Source organism: Astatotilapia calliptera, chromosome 22 (assembly GCF_900246225.1).
Source record: "Astatotilapia calliptera chromosome 22, fAstCal1.2, whole genome shotgun sequence".
Lineage (NCBI taxonomy): Eukaryota > Metazoa > Chordata > Actinopteri > Cichliformes > Cichlidae > Astatotilapia > Astatotilapia calliptera.
Window position 1 is genome coordinate 11720977 of NC_039322.1, and position 21074 is coordinate 11742050.

Consider the following 21074-nt stretch of genomic DNA (forward strand, 5'->3'; position numbering starts at 1 on the left):
GTAAGTGTTTGTAATTAAGACCTATCACTCCTCTACCTGATAGAAATCACACATTTGTAGTTGCTCACAACCCTTAACACCTCCATGAATCTGCCTACACACTCATTTTCTCTCTATGTGTTAATCCCTGAACAGCCAAGAAAAGGTGGCCTGCGTTAGAGTCGACGTCAGCCCAGACACACCTGGAAGAGACTCCACTACCGAGACGTTCCTGTAATAAATTGTGCAGAACTCCTTTTGTCCTCAATACCTTCTCCTTCACAACACTTTTACCACACCGATGGACGCAATCTTAGAAGGAAAGGGGACACACTGAACTGGAGCAGCACAACCTCTCTGCAGAGCTCCTTCAGGGCAGCAGATGAGCTCCCTTAAGGATGCGAGTCTTTCTTCAACACACGTCTTGAAGTCCTTCATGTACAGAATGTGTACGAATGGTTGCCAAGATGTACTATAAAGGATAAAACTCCAAGAAACAAAGGAATTCTGCTGTAACTGCCCACCGATGTTCACTGTTCAGAAATTCTCTCTGTCTAGCAGCCATTTATTACTCATTTGAAGCACAGACACCAAAGGAAGGGGCCTCACTGGTGGGGGTGTTCAACTGTGTGAATTTTACTTTTAAACCATCAAAACTTTTATTTGTATTTATATTTTACTTTTGTTATTTTAGCTGTTCATTTTACTCTACTTTTTCTTTCTTGTTAGCATTCTCAGTTTCTATATATTTAAGGTGGAACTGAGACCTTTCACTAAAGTACACCAGCTTTGAAACCTTTTTGATTAAAGCCATTCAGGTACTGTCAGCACCAGATAATTCTATTTTATATTTAGTCTGGCACAATAAATGACACAAACCAAAACAGACAGAGGTACATTCAGATACTACTACTGCACCACACTAATATTACTGCGTACATCTTTGTCAGATTTGCTCATGAATAATCTCTCCTGTCTCTAGGGGAACACTCAGTATTTATACTGCTGCTCAAAATTAGTTTTTACTGTAAAGTCTCACTGTTGATAGTGTATGTGATCTTACTGAAATATCACGCGTATGTGTACTGTGTTCTTTTCGTTTGTAATATTGTAGAAATCTACTTCAGAGGCCATACGAAGTCTGTACTGTATCGTAAGCACTTTGCCAGTATAGTTTCTTACCTAAGATGAATTATGGTGTGTTAATAAAAAGGTTACTCCTCCTCCCTCTGTATTTATACATCAGTCATTCAAATTTTAATTATACAACTCAGGAATCTTGAGTGATTTCTGACTGTTGTCATTTGATATTTTAACCCTCTGGCCACTGTTTCTCTCATGGCTGTCATCACAACTATTTTACCTAATGCTGTAAATCACGACATATACAAAGGTGCGAAGAAATGAGAGAATATTTGTGACCCCCAGATAGCAGCACCTGTTTTTATACTGTCTATATTATTGTATTATTATTACTGTATGCGTGGGTGTGTGAGTACGAGCGAGCGTGTGGTATAAAGATAATTTGTTTAGCGTTGCAAATCATAAATCATTTTATGCAAAATATTTCTACTGTATATGTAAAAGAATATATTATATTCTAGGAATTCTTATTTTGCTGACAGCAGTCCTGTTTTAGCAATAAGTGTTCCATACTGTGCAATGGACGGACTCCTGAACTTGGCTAATATTCAGGCAAGGAATTATTCATCAAACGACTTCTGTGTATGTTTAATCTGCTCTGTCTGTGTGTAGCTACAGTGACTATACGGACAATAGCTTATGTGCCTTGTTGAAGCTCTTTGTGTACAAGTCTAGTACTGATAGTTTAAGTGTTCAGAAGAGAGGTACGGGCATACGCGGTGGCACCCAAAGACGGATCGTAGAGTGAACGAGGACACTGCTCTCCCTGTCGTAGTGTAATGCCATGTCTGTGTGAAGGTTGTAGCCTGAGCCATTGACTCAAAACAGTGTAGTTCAATTTATTCTTCCATTTAAAAATGTAACTAAATACTGTTTGTCAGTGTGTTTGTGTGTTCTACTATCACAGCTAGTGTTTGCTCACAACATAAAAGCTCTGTAATCAATTTTGAGGTACTGTTTCTTTTCTAAGTGATTAGTGTGTGTCAAAGTGTTGTGCCGTCAACATCCAGAAAGAAGTGACATCTATGTTAATTTATATATTTGATTAGTGGGAAAAATGATTCATGTGTGGTTATTTCACTACATATGTGGACGTTAAAATGAAATGTAAAATGTTGTCATTAGTATCATCAGAGACAGTTAACGTCCACCAACCAGCTAAGAATTTACGATTCCTGTTGTTTATCTTGTTTTTCCACATTATGAGGTTCGATTTAAGATGCATGAATCTGGATAAACGATCAATAATGTGAAGGAGTTTCTGGCCTCTATTGTCACACCAACAACACAGAGTAGAAAATGCATTTGTTTTGTACAGACATCAGTGAAGCACACAGCGTCCAGTTGTTAACTTGAACGATGACTCTTCTGTCATGACTGATTGTTGAAAAGCAATAAAAAGGAATACAAAGTGATTTTTCTTCTGTCTTCATTTAAAAAAAAAAAATATACAGATTTTTTCATTAGTTTAGGATTTACGGGTCGCATTTTACCTTATGTTGTATTGATAAATAACTTTCAGTCAACATGATTTAAAACCCAGAACTCTGAAGTGCACTCACTAGGAGCTATATTAGGTACATCTGTTAGCAGTCACTTATTTCTCATTTAAACCATAGTTAGGACAAGTTTTAAATGAAGGAAAAACTGTGACTTTTCTGCACAACCATCTCTGAGGTTTACAGAGTATAATCTGAAAAAGAGAAAATATTGTTTGAGTGAAAATGTTCAGTTGATACCAGAGGTCAGAGGAGGCAGACTGCTTCAAGGTGACAAGAAGGCAAAAAGCAACTCCTCGTTACAGCCGGGGTATACAGAATCTTTGAATGAACAGCAGGTAAACCTTGAAACAGAGGCCATAGTAGATGAGGGTCCACGATGAGTGTCACTCCTGTCAGCTGAAAACAGTAAACTGAGACAACATTTCACACAGGCTCACCAAATTGTCCTCCATCCAGCAGGAAAAGGCGTCACAGTGCTCAAACGAGCTCAAACTGCTTTCTCGAGCATCAACACAAGTCTTTTTTTTTTTTTTAGTTTTTGAAGACAACCGGATGTTTTTCATTCTGAAGACAAAAGGTGGCAGCAGAGATCTGTTATAAACCACTGCAGACAAATACAGCAGGCACTTTTTCAGTTTTATAGTTCACACAGCAGTGGGTTCACCACTTAATTGGTCAATTAAACCTTTTCTGGGGACTAATAAGCTCCTTTTTCTCCACTTAGTTTCTAGGAGCCCGTTAAAATACAAATAAAATGCATTTTTGTTTTCTTGCAAACTATAAATTCATGTGCAAGGTCAGCATAAAGAGAGGTGCAATCCGGAATAGGTGGAGATATGTGGATATGCATATTTATTATGGTCTAATAATTTGGTTTGACTAAAACTTGGCCTTATGTGACATTTCAGCTGTGCATGTTCTCCTTCATGGTAAAGTACAAGTCAACATGAATACACTCTATATGCATCTGTGCCCGCTGAATGAAGGAGGACGCGCAATAAGCCTGTTTTTAATGTTACAAAGAAAGAAAAGAGACACGGAGGAAAGAGGTTAAACCTCTTGAAGATGTGTCCTTGAACAGCACAAGAACTGAGCAAAGGACAGTTTGACAATATGTTTGACAAGGGAAGGGCAAATGTGTATTATTAGTTCAGGACTTTATTTTTAATCATGTTTTTTCATGAGTGTACATCAGCTTTAATGTCTTACGCAAGAAACCATGTCATGGAAAAGATTTCAGATACTTCACTTTGAAGTACTGCCAGAAATGAAATCAGTCTCAGCAGTTTATTCGGGTTATTAAATGAATGGTTACAGTAATTTTAATTCTACTGATTGAGCATTATATTTGAGCAGCATGTGCCCAGCACTGTTTCAGGCCCATGCATCCGGACCAGAGCTTGCACAGCAGACGCTACAATAAATCATTCCAGTAAGTATTCACTTCAAGTTTTCTCTTTATTAAAAAAAAAAAGGATCTTCTGGCTACAAAATGTATTGCAATTTGTAGCCCAGTGAAAAATAAATTCAGGATATGCTTCTCATAAGAGCAGAAATCCTGCTCAGCGCGAACAATTCAGTCATTATTTGTGTTCCTGTGTTGACCTGGTAGAAACGAATAACCACGTGATTAAATTACAATAAAAAGGATTTTAATAAACGTTAGAATTAGTCATTTTCAGAAAATCCAGAGACGCACAGCAATCAAAAAACAGTGAGATTTTTTTTATTGTCTTCTCAACAGCCAGAACTTCAGTCAAAATAATAATTTCTTCTGTCATTCAGTAATCTGAGACTGTCTGAAAGCATCGTTTCTCCTTAAAAAACAAACAAACAAGAAAATCACACATTACCAGCCAGCATCACTGGGTTTCACTTAAACACAGTACAAATGTGTTTCATAAAGTCTTGGGCCAAAATAACTCATGTATTACAGGCGCTACATGATTCACTATTAATCACTGAAATTCAGCTTTTACACTAACGTGGCTCTTTTAAAATGTCTTATTGTAATATAACGACAATTACAAATAATTCATTACAATTCGAGCAAAACAACTATTTCAACAATGGCTTCTTACAAAGAAAAAATAAAGATTTAGGTGCCAAAAACGCAGCAGTTAATTGTCGTCCCTATGTTTACATGCCGTCGATAGCAATCAATTCATACACCGTGAACAAACTTCTCGTTGGTTAGTTTAAAATATTTGTCTTTGTGCAGACAAACAAAACAACTTGACGTAAAATTGCCGTTTTTTCCTTTTTTAAATCGGCCTGCTGTGGTTCTGCTCAAAGTTTCACGTAGACTATTGGGAAACTGTAACACTGCATTGTAAAAGAAAGAGTTTCCCTAACCTGGAGAGATATTCACCCTCCTCTTAAAGAAAATGCTTCGGTGGGGAACTGTGGCAGCACATAGTGCTTGTGGTTCAGTTAGCGCCGTTTGGTGGCCCCTCTGGGATGAGTGACATGAAAAAGGTTATGATGAATGACCATGTGGAGGACAAGAAGCCTGTGTGGGGGGCGCTGTTAGGATCTTCCGCTCCTTCCTCTCCGCTTTCCCCATCCTCATCATCAGAACCGTCATCCAACACTCCTTCCTATACGAGGGAAGTCAAATTACAAAAATCAAGTGAGATTATATCTCCCTGACGCTCAGTGCACAAGATTAGGCAAGAATATATGAGTCATATTTGACTGTGAAATGAGATATCCACTAAATTAGCTTCAGGCATAACGCCCCACACTTTGTCTACATACTTAAAAAACATTTCTTCATTCCCCTATGAAGTCAAAATGCCATTTTAGTGTTTTTAGCTCATCTTTCCCTTCCACTAGACCGGCAAATTACATTTTTTCTAACCTAATTAGAACAACAACATAAATAACAGACCATCTGAAATCAAGTAAATGTCAAAAAACTGTGATTGACCCCAATTGACCTCATTTTCATGATCTTTGTTGTTTTCTTAAATTGAGCAATCTACAATACAATACCACTGTTATGAGTTATTAAAGAAGAGTGGTGTACTATATCCTTCAGCTATCTGGAAACTGGTACTTCATTTCACAGCTTATACTGCAGATAAAAAATAAATGATACCGATAAGAATCCAATCAGTTCTGAGTAAAGCACCAGTGGATGAGAGAGACAGTTACCATTTCTTGTAAGTCTTGGTTTTGTGGCTCTCCCTCGGCATCATCCTGATTGGCTCCGTCTCCGGGAAGCTGAAGTTCGTTCTCCAGGTTAAACGGAAACCAGCCGGCCTGATGCCTGCAGGCAGAAACAACGAGAAAAGAAATTACAAATGTTTCACAGTGTTGGTCATATCAACTTATTATTCATTATACTCTTGAGTAATCTTTGAGGTACTTATAATGTGGTATGAAAATAACAAATCCCTGTCGTGTCTACAAAATATGTTTTATAAAAATTCTAAGAGCCTTTAATGTTAAGATAAAGGCAAAATATATAAAAGTAATGCATTGTAAAAATCGAAACTTCTGTTGAGTCTTCATAACTTTAAAATTCAGGTACTTCTTTCCAGTTATATTAGGGGAAACACAACAGGGAATCTTCAATGCAGCGCCGCATGAAGACACAGGAAATCGCTCTAATCAGAGAGCATTCAACCATTGTGGCCTTCATTGTAAAGGCAACCATTTTTTAAAGATAAATGCTTTCCGGAGAAAAGCATTTATCTATTGTTGTGAATTTCGATGTGAGATGAGACCGAGTATCACCCACAATTACTGCCTTTTGTTAAAGTACAAATCCAAAAAAGCACTAACAAAATCATGAGACCCAACAATGCAGTAACAGAACAAACACTACTGTAAGTACAGACAGGCAAGATTTTCGAGTATTTCTTAGAGTATATAGAAAATAAATTCGATAATTTATGTGACTGTTTCTTAAAATATCCATTTTCTTGTTTTTCCCTACGCCTGGAACGATGTAGCATTCTGGTACCACAAGAAAGTAGCGATAAAAGCACCTTTGAGTCATTTGTCAGCCACTATAATGAGTACAGTGTCACTGTGCTGTCCTGTCTGGCTTTTAAATGTGCTCTATAAATAAAGATTGTTGTTGTTGTTGTTATATTAAACAATACCAGAAACTCTCCCAGTTAAAGCTAGCGTGTCACCGTGCGTGCTGCAAATACACTTTATTTCAGTTTCAGAGTTTGAAGATTGTTTTAGTGTAGTTCGGGTCACTGTAGTGTAATGACGGGCATTTAAAACACATGTTTAAAGTAAACTCACAGGTAAAGCACCAGCATGGCCATCATCACCATGACAAAGCGGCTGAAGGACGAGTAGAAGTAGACTATACTGAGTAAGATGGCAGCACGTGAAAATGTGTACACCCAATCCAGCCAGTCCCGATTGAGCTCTTCCTCGTTCAGGATCTCCCCTCCTTGGGCATTCATCTGGACTTCTGGGTTGCCGTGGCGACCCACTTGGGGTCGTTGACTCTGGGGATGAGACTGGTTAGACTGGGTCGAGGTCTGGTCGGGCCTGAGGTGCTGAGAGGAGGCGGCAAGTAACTGACTAGAGGACGAGAGACAGATGGTGGTAACACTGTTTGAACACAGCCCTAAAAACCTTTGTGTTTTTAAATGGAGAGACTAAAACACAAATGGACTTACTAATGCATGTAGTACTGCCTGGCATACAGCTGCTGCCACCACATGAGTGTCATGGGGTTGTAATAAGCGGGCATATTTGCGGGAGGCATCGACTGAGCAGAGTGTTGGTTCCAGCTGGAAAAAGAGGGTGCAATATGAAAACAGTGACATTCTCCATTTTTGGAGAAGAGGTTTTAGTCAGAGCCAAAGGAAAAACATCAGCACTGTAATCAAATTATTACCGTTAATACTGTTTATTCAGTCAAATATAACCAATGCTTTTGTTTATCACATGGCCAGACATAGCAGGAAAACACACCCTCACTAAACCAGAACAACTCATCCATGTGTAAACAACCTCACTAGGATTGTTGGGAGAAGTTTTTATACACTCAACATGACAACATTATATATCAGTAAATTTGGGTTTTTACTGATTTCTGCATAAGTTTTAATTTATTTGGGATTTTTTCCAATCTATACAGGCTCAAATATACACACACACACTCAAAAAGCCTTTTTATAAGTGGTGCTGAAGGTTCTACAGTGTCTTTTACTTTGGCGGGGTCTGATTAATTGTCATAAATGAGTACAGCTGGTAGTTTCTCTTTGCCAGCATAAAAAGGATTAGGATGCAAGCACTAATTTGATTGACAAAATTTAAGACGCAATGTGCATAAAGTTGCCAAGTCCAAATCATTAAGATTGTTATGTAAAGTGTCTTGAGTAACATGTTAAAACTACTTAATAATGAAGTTTATAAGCAGGTGTATTTGCATTGTTTTTCTATTTTCATCATTAGTTGGTCTAGGGAAACAGTTTCCTGAACTACCCTTCACACCTGCACTGCAGTTCAGTAGCTTACCTGTACATAAATTGTGGATACATCTGGTGGTAAGGGAAGGATCCAGCTCGGTGTCTGAGTCCATCACTGCTCCCTCCCGTAGAGGAGTGGCTATCCTGACCAACTCCATTGGAGTTCTGAGGGGCCTGTAACCAGAGAGGGGGAAAAAAAAGTTCTATTTTCTTGCTCGTCCAAACACAAAGGCAAGTGACGTTTTTAAATCTCCAGAGATTTGCAAATTACAGCAGTTAGGGAGCTGATGAAAGAAAATATGGCGATGATGAAATGAAATGCAAGGTCTAAGAAGCACACGGCTGACCCACCGTGGGACGGGCTGTGCTCTCCTGGGGCTTGTTACTGCAGCTGCGGGTGGGCTTTGGGGAGCTGGGAGGGGTTCGTGAGGCGCACACCAGATGGAGCATATGGTACTCGTCCTGCTGTAGAAGCCAATAAGAGCTCATTATTAAACACAGCTTAAGTGCAGCATGTTCTTTGGACTTGTTATTTTTAAACCTCAAGAACACTTCAAAGCGCTTCTAAATCTATTTTGTGGACATTTGCTTTATTAGATTAATGCAAAGACAAGAATACTATACATTAAGCTTTTCTACAAGGCTACAGATCTAAATCCTTCAAAAGAGTTTTCCAAGTTACTATCTTTGTTAATTACTTATCTAGATATACCTTAATCAGGTGCTGGAAAACTTTAAAAATGTTGCTTTCAGGTTTAAACAAGACAAAATTAACACGAGGGAAGCGACTGTTTCTAAACAAATCAGCAGTAACTCAGCATCCCAGCTTAACCTGTGATAACTGAAACAAATACACGATTGGTTTTTTTTGTATGCCATTCCCCATTTATGTACACATTATATGTATGTATGTTTTGTATGCTGTTTATTTACTGCTGCATAACTATTGCCAACTGAGCTGCTGCCTATTTTGGCTAAGGACAACTTCACAAAAGAGACAGGACATTTAAGATTTGCAATGTTCCTGCTCAAACACAAACATATTAATAATACCTACATAATATTTTAACATATTGAGTTTCTTTACAAAACAGCATGCAATTATAGGAAAGCCCATTATAAAATGCATTACTTTAATAGTGGCCTAGAGATGAAGAAGAGAAAAAAAAGTGGAACACTAGGTAATAAAACATATTAAAAAATCAATTAAAAGAGAACAACATAAAAAGAAGGAACACAAACTCTCATTAGAGCTGCAATATACCTGTACACACTGTCTTGCTTTGCCCCCTCCTCCATTCTACTCTCTTTTTAGTGATGATATGTCGGCCAGTTTTTCGTTTTCAAAAATCAATTCACTAGACTTGAATTTACCTAAAAAAGATCAACATGAACATTAAAACTTTTTTCCCCTCAAGACTTTGTCATTGCTGTGCCACCTATGGTTACATAATCATTGTTGCAGGTTACACAAAGAAAACCAGGAGGAAAAGTCCTTCACAGCAACAAATACAAAAGTGAAGTCACTTCGTGCCGATAGCAGAAAAATGGGTCAACCTAAGAGTTGCCTAATTTTGCAGGAATCAACATGAAGACTCATTGACATCCAGTAATTGTGTATAAGGTGGCTTTGTTTGCACAAGCACCGAATGTTCCAGTGAAATAAATAAAGATTACATAAGCACGACAAACTACATTCACTGGACACTTTATTAGGTACAGATCTTTGTTAATGCAAATATCTGACCAACCAATCACACGGCAGCAAATCTGTGTATTTAGGCATGCAATCAGGCTTTAGTTCAAACTGAGCATCAGAATGGGAAAGAAAGGTTTTTCCCCCGCTTTTTAATCAGCAGTTCCGGCTAATGCTGGTGGTAGCGTAGTGGTGTGGGTGACACTTTGGGAACCTTAGTACCAACTGAGCGTCATTTAAACACCACAGCCAACCTGAGTATTAGTACTGATCATATCCATCCAATCACAGTGTACCCATACTCTAATGGCTTTTTCCACCAAGATTAATGTGCCATGTCACAAAGCCCAAATCATCTTAAATTGGTTTCTTAGACAGGACAGCACAGTGACACTGTACTCAAATGGCCTCCACAGTCATTGGATCTCAGTCCAGTAGAGGGTGGTAGTGGTAGAATGGGAGGTTCACATCATGGATGTAAAGCCGACAATTCTGCAGCACCCGTTTGATGCCATCATGTCAACATGGACAAAAAAAATCTCTGAGGAATGTTTCCAGTACCTTGTTGAATCTATGCTGCAAAGAGTTATGCAAGTTCTGAATGCCAAAGCATGTCCAACCCAGTACTAGCAAGGTGTACCTAATAAAGTGTCCTTTGAGTGCAATTCCAGTTTATCTCAGATGTGTGGGAAGGTGTTTCTGTGTAGGCTACATAAGTTCTTCCACACCATACTCCATTCTACTTTGAGTGCAGAGAGACTCTTTTGTTGAAATTTTAAACACAGTAAGTAACAATTGCCTGATACATTTTTGTAAATCAGGCAGTTTAAATCTTGTGAGCTGTAGACTTACTAAACTACATGGACTTTAATAAATCCTATGCCTATAACTACACAAACTTACCTTTCTGAGCACATCTTTTAAGGTAAAATGATCCAGCAGGAGCTTTCCAGAATACACCAGCCTCTGGTCTTTGGAGCTCTAAAAAAAAAAAAAAAAAAAAAGGATAACGATAACTGGGTCAAAGAAGGAAGCCTATGTATAATGAACAACACCAAGAATCTAGGTTGCTCAGTTTTGTTTTACATTTTTAAAAGGGTAAAGATGCCAGAAATACAATCATACACTGAAAGAAAACAGAGTTAACGGTTAAATGTACATGATCACAGCATTAAAGGGCAGAAACTTTCTGTGAATGAGTGATAAGGATTGGTTTGTAGTAACCTCAATTGGGATAAGTGGGTCTTAAGAGTGGATTTAGCTCTCCTGACTACAACAAGGTCAGAGTGTGATCCTCTTACAGCTTGCATTCACTCTACAGTTGTTAAAAAACACATTTTCTCTTTTAGATCCTGGCCATCTTACAACTGGAAGTGGAAGTATTTTCTTGTTTTTTGAGATTTCCAGAAATAACTTCCCCCGAGGTACACAAAAATGTAAAGGCATTTTGATGAACACTCTACAGCTTTATCAGAATGCAGTTTGCTCCCATGTATTTAATTTGATTGCATCAAAACAAGCCAAGAGCACAGAGGAAGCAGAGCAAAGTCAGATTAGCAGCACAATAAAGCCGGAATATAAACGCCTTCCCTTCATTGTGACGTCAAATCTACAGCCTCCAAGGCTCATTCAGCTACAAAGACTCTAGGAACCTCATTTCTTTCCCTTCAGAAAAAACATCAAGGTTAATGATCTATGTCACTCAGTGATTATTCAACTGAGTGACATAATATGACTCATGAGGGAACTCAGCAGAACTCACAAAGCAAAAGTAAGCAAAGCAAAATGAAGGTTGAGACTGTGTGAGAGCTAAAAATCAAAACACAGTTAAAAGGCAACAGAAACAACAAAAAATGCAATTCATTCTCAAAACTGTGTAACTGTGAAGCTCATATGTAACACACGGGGGTATGCAGGCCATTTCCTGCCTGATATGTGTAGCATAATGCAGAAAAAAATCTGGTAATGATATCAATACACAGTTTGTCCAGCAGAGCGGCTTTCACTGCAGTGTTTGCAATACTGTCACTGTCTGCAGCATATGGAGCAGAATACATGTCACAGCACCATTATGTACCATTATGTTCGTTGATTTTGTAACTCCAACATATTGCGTGTGTCATTCATATTACTATTAACTGAAAAAGGCAAGAAAACACTTGTTACACTTGTTCCATGTTATGAGTATCTTTCTAACCACATAACTATCTCCCAACACTGCAGTGTTTCTCAAACTGTGGGGCATGAACGACCAGAAGAAAAATGTGAAGTTGAATGAATGTAATAATTTTTTTAATCATTATAAGGGAATAACAAAAACAAGAGTTTGCTGATGCAATAGTTTCCATTTAATTAAAATTCAATTTTAATCGTTCTTTTTAAATTGTAAATTTTTGATTAAAATAGCCAGAAATAAAATTCTGCTAACCTCTGAAGTGAAGCATACCAAAATGTTTGAGAACTACTGCATTACTGTATGCCATCAAAACAAATACAGTAGTAGTATTACAACAGCAGCTGCTGCTCCTACTTCAATAACAGTGATCAGCTGGTTTGGATAACAAAAGCAAAGTAGGAAAGTGTTACCATGATCAGAGGGAATTAACACGCAAGTCAACCTCTTACATCAACAGCTTTGATTAAATAAGGGTGAGATACTCACAGGTTTACTCGGGTACACATCAGACAGGTGAGCTTTGAGTTTCTCCACAGTCCAGTTCTGGTAGCAGTTGATTGTCTGGTCATCATATTTCTGATTGGGAGCCCTGATCACAAGGGTAACAGGATTGTCCACAACAGCTTGATCCATGACTCATTTGTCTTCAGTGGAAAACAAGAGAGAAAGGAGATCTGGACTACGAAGTGTGTGTCCTTGTTCCAGCTCTGTTAGTTTTCAAATAGGTTCCTGGCACCATCGAGGGGAAAAAATCTCACAGCTGGAAGAAACAGAAATGACAACATGAGTTTAGGGTTGCCCAGGTGGCATAGTGACATATTACGTAGTAAAATGAAGCAAATAATAACAGCACGGGAAAAAACGGTTCAATATTTTCCGACAGAGAAAGAAGAGTTATTCGTTTTTATCCTGTATTCGCCCTGACACACATTGAACCACACATATATTTCATTACAGCTACAACACTCGCGACAACATTGTAACAAGCTCCCGAACTAAACAATAGCGCTAAGGACAAAGTGATATGCTCTAACAGAAAACTAACGCTACATTTTGTCAGGGGTAATTAATGGATGGCTAAGCTAACGTTAGCTTTAGTAGGTTCTCTGCTACTAACAGCAGTCAAGTCAAGCTAAAAAAGTTATCGCCTTGGATAACTACCCGCCCAAATTACAATGATCTAGTTGTAGAACGGTGTTCTTGTAAAACTAAGCTATGATGTACCTGGTTAACGTACCTGGTTTACCTCCGGACAGCAAAATGTTGTCTAGTTGGCTGAACGGACTGAACCTGGTTGTCATACTTCTTTGATGGATTTCGGAAGGTTGTCAACATTCGACGTTATACTTATTACTGCCACCTGCTGGACTTTAGTGTGCATTACAACAAAGACACGCTAAAAAAGACTGTGGAGATGTACGTTTAATATACATTTCAAAGGAGTCTCTGCAGTCCTTTGAAACAGCTTGTAGAACCTCTTGAGCAGCAATTCTTCAAGTAGTATTTTCTGTATGGCCCTATCAGTCTCTGATATTGCTGAAGAGGAATTTTGGCCCTCTTTTCTTTACAAATCTTCTTAAGGTCACTGAAGTTTGCAAGCCTTTGTTGATATACTAATGTCTTAAGATCCTGCGACATGGCCTCACGTTTGACTCTAAATACTTTGGTATACAGAGGAGTTCATGGTTAACCCAATGACTGCAAGTTGCCCAGGTCTTGTGGCTGCAAAACAACCCCAAATCATCAATCCTCCTCCACCGTGTTGTTGATATGAGGTATTTGTGGTGATATGCTGTGTTTGGTTTCTGGCATATGTGGTGCTGTACTATAAGCCCAGATGCCTCTTTGGTGTCATCTGTTCAAAGGACATTGTTCCAGAAATCTTGTGATTTGTTAAGGAACTGTTAATGAAATTTGCGACAATAAGCCATGCTACAATGTTCATTTTAAAGTTTATATTCTTTTCTGGCAACCTTTCCAAACCAGCCATACTTGTTCTGTCTTTTTTAACTGCACTGTCATGAACTGTCGCCTTTAGCTTGCAAACTTAAGCCTGTAGATTCAGACATGAAACTCTTGGATTTTTTTGTCAGTTTGTCCTTTGCAGGGATGTCCAATCAAATGCAAATTAACTCATTTAATTAGCAGCACACAGCTGCTAATTCCCTCTTAATACCCATGGAGGCAGTAAGGGTGTACTTTTCTACTGCAGTTAATTAAAATTTCTAATAGATGTGGACTTCATAATAAAATACTATAGAAAACTACATTGTTGTGCAAGAAAGAAATGATAAAGAAAATGGAAAATTATTTGCCTACAAAAAATAGATCATTTGATAAGCACAACCATTTATTGCACAGCATGTTACCTGCATTAAATCTATTAAGTCAGGACAATTTGCATATTAATGATGAAGGAACTGAGCTCACAGCCCATTATTTATTCAGTGGGCTAGTTTCAGTCATTGTGATCAAAGGTACTGTTTATAAGGTTGGGGGAACTTGCTGAAGGCTGAGCCTGAAGAAGTCACTTAGATGTGTGACGAAATGTTTGGCTGAAAACGCTCTGACCAGACGAACAGAATCAACTTTTTGGGGGTAAATCCACTACACTTACCAAAAAAGCTTACATTCAATGCAGTATATAGATATTTACAATTATCCTATTTTGATGAATATGCTGCTGATGATTTACCTGTTTTATGCCTTCCTCCAACATGACAACAAACAGTCAGAAATAACCGACTGTTTTTTCACTATCAGTAATTAAAACAATCGACTGATTGATAACTAACAGAAAAAGAGAAAAAGAAACGGAAGCCCAAACATTATTACATTTATCAGAGTTGAGTCTAAAACAGTTGAAAGCCTTCTCACTGCCATCTACTGGTAGCATGATGAAACAGCCCGGTCTCTTTCTCATTACATCAACGGTCATTGTGTTTGGTGTCCTTGGACAGCTTTTATCTAAATTATATTCAGCACAGTTGTGGAATCAAGGCTGGGACTATGCAACAGTGAGATTAATCTGAAGAAAAATGATGGACGTGTAGGAACTGAATTCATAGTGGTCTGTTAAGTCGGGTGCTGCCGTGACAGGAGAGCTTAAGATAGCCAAGACAGCATTTATGCATATTCAAACACAGCAATAAATAAACACTTGAATGGAAATTAAATATGTAAAATAAATCAAAACTTACCGAAGCTTAGTGAGTTACTGTTGTGCAAAGAGGTTATAGTTGACTGACCAGGTAATGTAAAGATGAATATTTTACTTAATGTTGCAGATTATTGTTTAAATCCTCAGTTCTCTGGGAGGTGCACTCAGAGGCAGGGACTGGAAAAATACAGCACATTTTCCTCATAGTTACTACATGCAGCCTAAAGTCACCTAAGGTAAATAATCACCTTAATACCTTTGATACATAAACAAACTAAATGATCAGATCTCTATTATAGCATGCAGTTCTGCATATAATAACAAAAACTACGTTGGGTTACTTCGACCTTCACTGAAAACCTGAAAATAAACGTGCTCTGGAAATGGGTCAGCTTCCGATTGACTCAGCCAACTCAAGAGACCCTTCCAGTCCCCTGACGAGAACAAGTCTCATGCTATTACTTTTATGAGTAGCAGAAAACATCACATTATTCATCCTGTGCTAATGTCCCAGCTTATTGGTTTCTTTTGTATGGGATAAAAATACATTGTTGTCTTTGTATCAGTTGCCGTCACATAAAAGCACAGCAAGCTGCAATGCACTTTTTAAGTCTTTGAGTAGTAAACCCCTGCATGGTCAATATTGCCTCAAGTTTCTCCATTTTATTTGCATGAGTAAAAATTAGCATACTGAACTAGAAAGTAGTTACAGTATAAATGTGAATTTTGATCATCTGTCAGCCCTGTGACAGACTGACATTCTCAGCGTATACATGACCTCACACAGCTTCACAGAACCACATGATGGATGAGAGGTCTGTCGGCTCCACCTGTAAATGACCTGAAAGCAGGTTGGATGGATAAATGAATTTCTCTTTTGTTGTTATTTTGCAAAATGTGTTATTTTCTTTAGAATAAATGAAGATTTTCTTAAGGAAAAATAATAATTTGCAAAACAATAATTTAATGAATGATTATTTCAGCAACTGTTCATTTACTTACTCCGAGTTACGCAACCAGACACTTCTGACAATTAACACATACCTCATCGGGGCAGGTGATGCACTTTTTTGTGACGTCCATCATGTTTGTCTTCACGTTTTAATTCACTCTCAGTGGATGCAGCATGTTGACAAGGTGGTGTTCAGTATAGCAGCAGTCAGCGGGGTCTCCTTTTTTAAGGGCACTACATTAGAGATATCCAATTTCTTTCATTTCCCCTCTTCCTGTGTGTGTTTCCATCTATTAGCGCTGTCACAAAGGACTGTTTTTCACACCATGCCTCAATTTAGCAGTGGGTGATAATATGGGACACCAACCTGTTCCCACTGTTTGTGTGATTTCAAAAGTGGAAGGGATTGAAATTACGTCTGCTTTAACCTAAATTCTGATTTTCCATCCCATTAGAAAATAATATTTTACATTTTCTAATTAGGTGACATGCGTCATTTGATACGCTAGTGCGCATCAACAGCTTTGAAGATATTTCCCTCGTTCTTTATTGATTTTGTACCTGCACCGCTGTTGCCATTGTATTTACACTCTGTCTGTTCAGTGGGTGTTTTTGCTGCAGAAACAAAATCCTCATTGGAATAAATTTAGCCAAGCTGAATTTTATGCTCAAGTAACAATTTGATTGGGTGTTTGCATAAGAAAGGGAGTTGATGGAACATTACTGATCCCTCATTACAGTGATTTCTTCCATTTAGAAACTAAAGGTTACACCTTTAGAAACAAAGCTTATTTAATCATTTCATTTTGCAAATGACAAAGTATTGAGAACGCTATTTAAGATTCATTCATTCAGTTAAATATCACATATAAATGAATATCAAATATTTGTTTCTCTCTCTCTAAACTCTATTTCTACACCTCATTTTATGTGATTGCATTGTTGTCTGTTGTATGTATGCTGCTATGAAAGTTTTGTAGTAGTGAGTCAGCAGACAGATGTTTCTGCAGTTTCATGAACAGAAATTATGCAAGAGAATTCATATTAATAATAGTAAAAATACCAAGAATGGAAAATGATAAAAAAAAAAAAAGTAGTAACCCACTAATTAATCACTACAATTTAATAAATGTATTCACCTATGACAAGTATTTTTTTTCTGCTTTTTTGACAACACCGACTGCATTTTATGCTGTCCTGACATGTCAAGAGATGAGCAGACCCTGTTTTCTTGAGTCAGCCAAAAATGCCTTCTTTGCATTTATTTTTCCATTTTGTTCATCCCAGAAAATGTCAGCCTGCACTCAGAGGTCTCGAAGAGCTTCCTGTGTCCTATTTCTGGTGCTGGAGGATGCCACTTAATGGAGGTTACCCCTAATGTCATGTTACTCTTAATATCGGGATTCCTTTTGCAAAGTGGAAAATGCAATAAAAAGAAAAAGAAATGGAAAAGATCTTAGGGACAAGTAACTAGTGACAGGTGTATCACAGGGCTATTCGCATTCATTTTCACACCTATGGTCAATTTAGAATATCAGATTAATCAGCCTAACAAACATGTCCTTAGAAACATGACAACTATGGTGTGAAAAACTGAAATAAACTGCATTTTTTATCAAGAAATTGCACCCCCCAAAATGTCTGATGTAGTATATGATAGAAAAAGGTACACTCACATATGTAAATTAATATGTTTTTAACATTTTGTCAGAAGTTTCACAAAACAATTTTCTGGCAGTTATTTCATGGTTCAGACATAAAAGGGTTAAACAGGCTAATGGACCTCAGCACATGAGAAAATATAGTCTATAGGGTTAAGGAATAATGGTGCACTGCCTCTTTCTCCTGTGGAGCCAGTGGGCAACAATCAACACTGCTTTAAAAGCTGCTCATGCTCTCAGTGGGTCAGCCTTGGTCGTGTGAAGAGAGTAAATGGTGTGCTTTGCATTGTGCTGCATTGTGCTTTTTAAGCAGCACCTGTTAAATTTGTGTGTCTGGCAGTTTCTTTGTAATTGAGTGGACTCATCTGAGGATTTTACACTCCATTGCACCAACAATAGATGTACTCCAGGTAGTGAATTTCAAAGAAACTTGAGTGAGTACTTGGCCGTGGTGTTGTCAGATTTCTATAATAGAAGCCCAGTCAAACAGGCTTTGAGACTAGTCTGTGACCATCTGCATATTTGCAGAAAAAACTGTATTTTTTGCATCAACTTCTTTGCAACTGATTTCACCCAGTGACAGCTAGCAGCCACTTATAACCAGAGACAGCCAATTGGGGAATGCTGTACACATTTTTTTTCTTAGCAACAGTGTCTGTAATACTCACATGGGAAACCTCAAGGTGTGCTTCTTTACATATATTGTGAATTCAGCTGAGTTAAGTTATTGGAAATAAAGTTTTTCGTTTTTGGTTGTAACTCACCTTTTATCTTTATTTTGCGAGATATGCCTTCTTTTTATGACTACTTCTTCTTTAATGTGAATCTGCACACTGGAGTTTTCCTGAGCAACAAATGCAGCTGCTGGAACACTCTTTCCTTTATTCATATTCACATGATGTTTCGCATGAAATAAATAAAATGGAAAAACAAAAATGCACCATCACAAATCCTGACAGTTTAATTCAATATTGTCTGCTCATTCTTGCCCTCTGACAAATCCCACAAATCTAACAACTGAGAGGCTGTTATTTACTCAACAATGCAATTAGTTTTCATTTTCTATTGAAATAAACAGATTCATTATAAACAGAGGGGGTACCCCCGCCCCCTTTTTTCATAATGAGCAACTACATTAGTGATTCAAAAGTGTGAAAAGGGCAACGACTGGAGGAGGTTTTAATTAAGCAGTAACAAGTAAAGGTGTGACGCAGTTTGATTTGGAGGTCAGTGTTATTTATCTTTCTTTGTGTGTCAGATTACTTTCACATTACAGAGCTCTCTCTCTCTCTCACTGTTGGGAGGTCAGAAAAATTAATCATTTACTCAGTGAAAAGATGTGTAAGTGACAGATATTAAATCTAGTAAATCCATTGTAGAAGCAATATCTTTTAACCTGCACAGCAATATGAATGTTGACTACACTGAGAGCCAAGGTTGTAGCCAATGTATATTTTTTCCCAATTAGCCAACAGCATGAAATTTTCTGTTTTCAGGGTGTTTTGATTATGCTACGTTGTATTTTTAATATTTTAAAAACTCACAGAGACAGATAGTTTAGATGCTGAGTAATATCATTCGCACTGCATTTTTTTTTTTACATTTAATAACCTGAAGGGACTTTACAAAAAAGTAAAACTTACCGAATGTTCTAATACAACACTGTATATTAGAGTTTTAGCACAAACTAAAAATAGACGCCGTTTTTAATGATTAAAGCTTCTCAAGTGCAGGGTTAATGTTGCAAAAAGGCATATTTTAACCCCCAAAAATACCAAAACAAAAGTAGAAGTGGGAAGCCTAAAAACATCTACAACAGATTAATAAGTCATATCCTAAAAAAGTGAAGAAAAAAAATCTGACACAGGACCTGAGAGATGCATCTGGACCTTCAGTTGATCCATCTACCATTGAGAAACGTTTCCAGTGGAAGGGTGGCTGTCAAGAAGCCATTATGCAATGTAGTGAAAAGGCTGAGGTACGCCAAATTACACAAGAGCTTGACATCACATCAGTATGTCTGGAGGAATTCAGGAGAAAGCTACAACACTGAATGTCTACAGCCAACACGGTCATGGTTTTTGGCTTCATATCAGCCGGAGGTGGTCGGATCTTGTCAGAACTGATGGAAATTGTGGGATCAACTTGACAGAGAACAGAACTAAAGGGCGCCAACATCCAATGAAGAGCTTTAAATGTCCTTCAAGAAGCCTGGGGAACTATTTAAGGAAATTACAAGAAAGAGTACTAGAGTTCAGGCTGTGTTTAAGAATAAAAGTATTCTTAAACACAAATATTGACTCTCAAGCTCGCTCAAACTCTAGTTTTGTGTTTAAATGTATATTTGCATGCTTCAGTAAATCTTTGCTCCTATTTCCCATTTTCCCAGCAAAACATGATCAATTGAGGGGTGACTCAAGACTTTTAGCACATTACTATATGGAGAAATATAAACACAGCTATTTCGGTTCTTACAGTCTTTTAATAATAAGTTCTTCAAATGACACAAATGTTGTTTTTGTTGCATTCTCTAGGACAATTCAGAATCAAAAATACTTAAGGTGATGCTCCTCCAGGAAGGCAGATATAATTTGCTTGTGAAAATAACAAATTAAAACAAGGTTTGGTACATTTGAGTACAAAAGTATCTTTGTTTTGTATAGGGAATGGTGATAGTTAGGTATTTAATGTTCTTGGTGCATTACAAATTAAGAAAATGCCAGAAATTTGGCCGATAAAATATTTGCCACTTGTTTCACAGCTTTCCTACTTTCTACACTCTAGGTATTCTACCTGCACCTCAGCGCTCTCGGTGCATCCCATAAAACTTTAAAGAAGTATCCTTTACTTACGCAGAAGCATTCGTTAAATCTCTACCAGCAGCATGAGCATAAAAATTTAAACATCGTAGTCATGATTGGAGAGCAGACAGCCGTTGATATTCATGTATTAGTTCATTGCCCTAAAACGTGGACTCAGAGGAACTCGCTCAGACGTCACTTTCACAAGAGTTCATCGGTTGTCAAGGTCTGCCAGTCTCAGACTTATGCAGCTCATCTCTGGCGTAGGAATGAAGGTAAAATTCAAAAAGTTAGTCATCAAAGTTTGACTGTAGCTCTGTATTCTGTGAATGGATAACGTCAGACTGAGATGGATTCTTCTCTATACTACTGACGACTGAATAAAGTAATTCGATTTTAACAAGTTTATCTATTTGTGACCTTTAATGAAATTAAGCCGAAAAAATGTTTATGTTTATCAAATATTGTAGCTTTGTTATTTTCTTGTCTTCTTTGCCCTTTGCACAAATAATGAAAATCAATTATCTTTAGGTCAGTGCTGTCTGACTGTGTTTCCT

General features: G+C 37.7%; 2 protein-coding genes across 10 annotated transcripts in view; one reads left to right on the forward strand and one right to left on the reverse strand.

The window, feature by feature from the left end:
- LOC113014099 (sodium bicarbonate cotransporter 3-like) overlaps positions 1-2537 on the forward strand; it is a 61310-nt gene extending 58773 nt beyond the window's left edge. For all 8 annotated transcript variants that reach the window (XM_026155409.1, XM_026155405.1, XM_026155401.1 and 5 more), the window contains one exon: positions 136-2537. In XM_026155409.1, the coding sequence (XP_026011194.1) occupies positions 136-217 (82 nt within the window). In that variant the 3' untranslated portion in view covers positions 218-2537. The remainder of the gene's footprint in view (positions 1-135) is intronic.
- A 1791-nt stretch (positions 2538-4328) lies between these two features.
- Positions 4329-13277, reverse strand: LOC113014978 (homocysteine-responsive endoplasmic reticulum-resident ubiquitin-like domain member 2 protein). Of its 2 annotated transcripts, none has more exons than XM_026156870.1 (9): positions 13181-13277; positions 12430-12703; positions 10671-10748; positions 8423-8536; positions 8121-8245; positions 7277-7390; positions 6891-7178; positions 5784-5898; positions 4329-5224 (listed from the first exon to the last, which is right to left on the reverse strand). In XM_026156870.1, the coding sequence occupies exons 2-9, from the start codon at positions 12574-12576 to the stop codon at positions 5054-5056; spliced, it is 1152 nt and encodes a 383-aa protein (XP_026012655.1). In that variant the 5' UTR covers positions 12577-12703; positions 13181-13277; the 3' UTR covers positions 4329-5053. The 2 variants fall into 2 exon arrangements, with proteins under 2 accessions (XP_026012655.1, XP_026012656.1); XM_026156871.1 differs by having other exon boundaries at positions 13168-13277.
- Positions 13278-21074: the final 7797 nt, after the last annotated feature.

Coding starts and splice junctions, on each gene's coding strand:
- LOC113014978 (XM_026156870.1), bottom strand. CDS start 12,576: ATGGATCAAGCTGTTGTGGACAATCCTGTTACCCTTGTGATCAGGGCT. Junction 10,749..12,429: donor ATGTGTACCCGAGTAAACCT/GTGAGTATCTCA, acceptor TTTTTTTTTTAG/AGCTCCAAAGACCAGAGGCT. Junction 7,391..8,120: donor TATCCACAATTTATGTACAG/GTAAGCTACTGA, acceptor CTCTTTTTCCAG/CTGGAACCAACACTCTGCTC.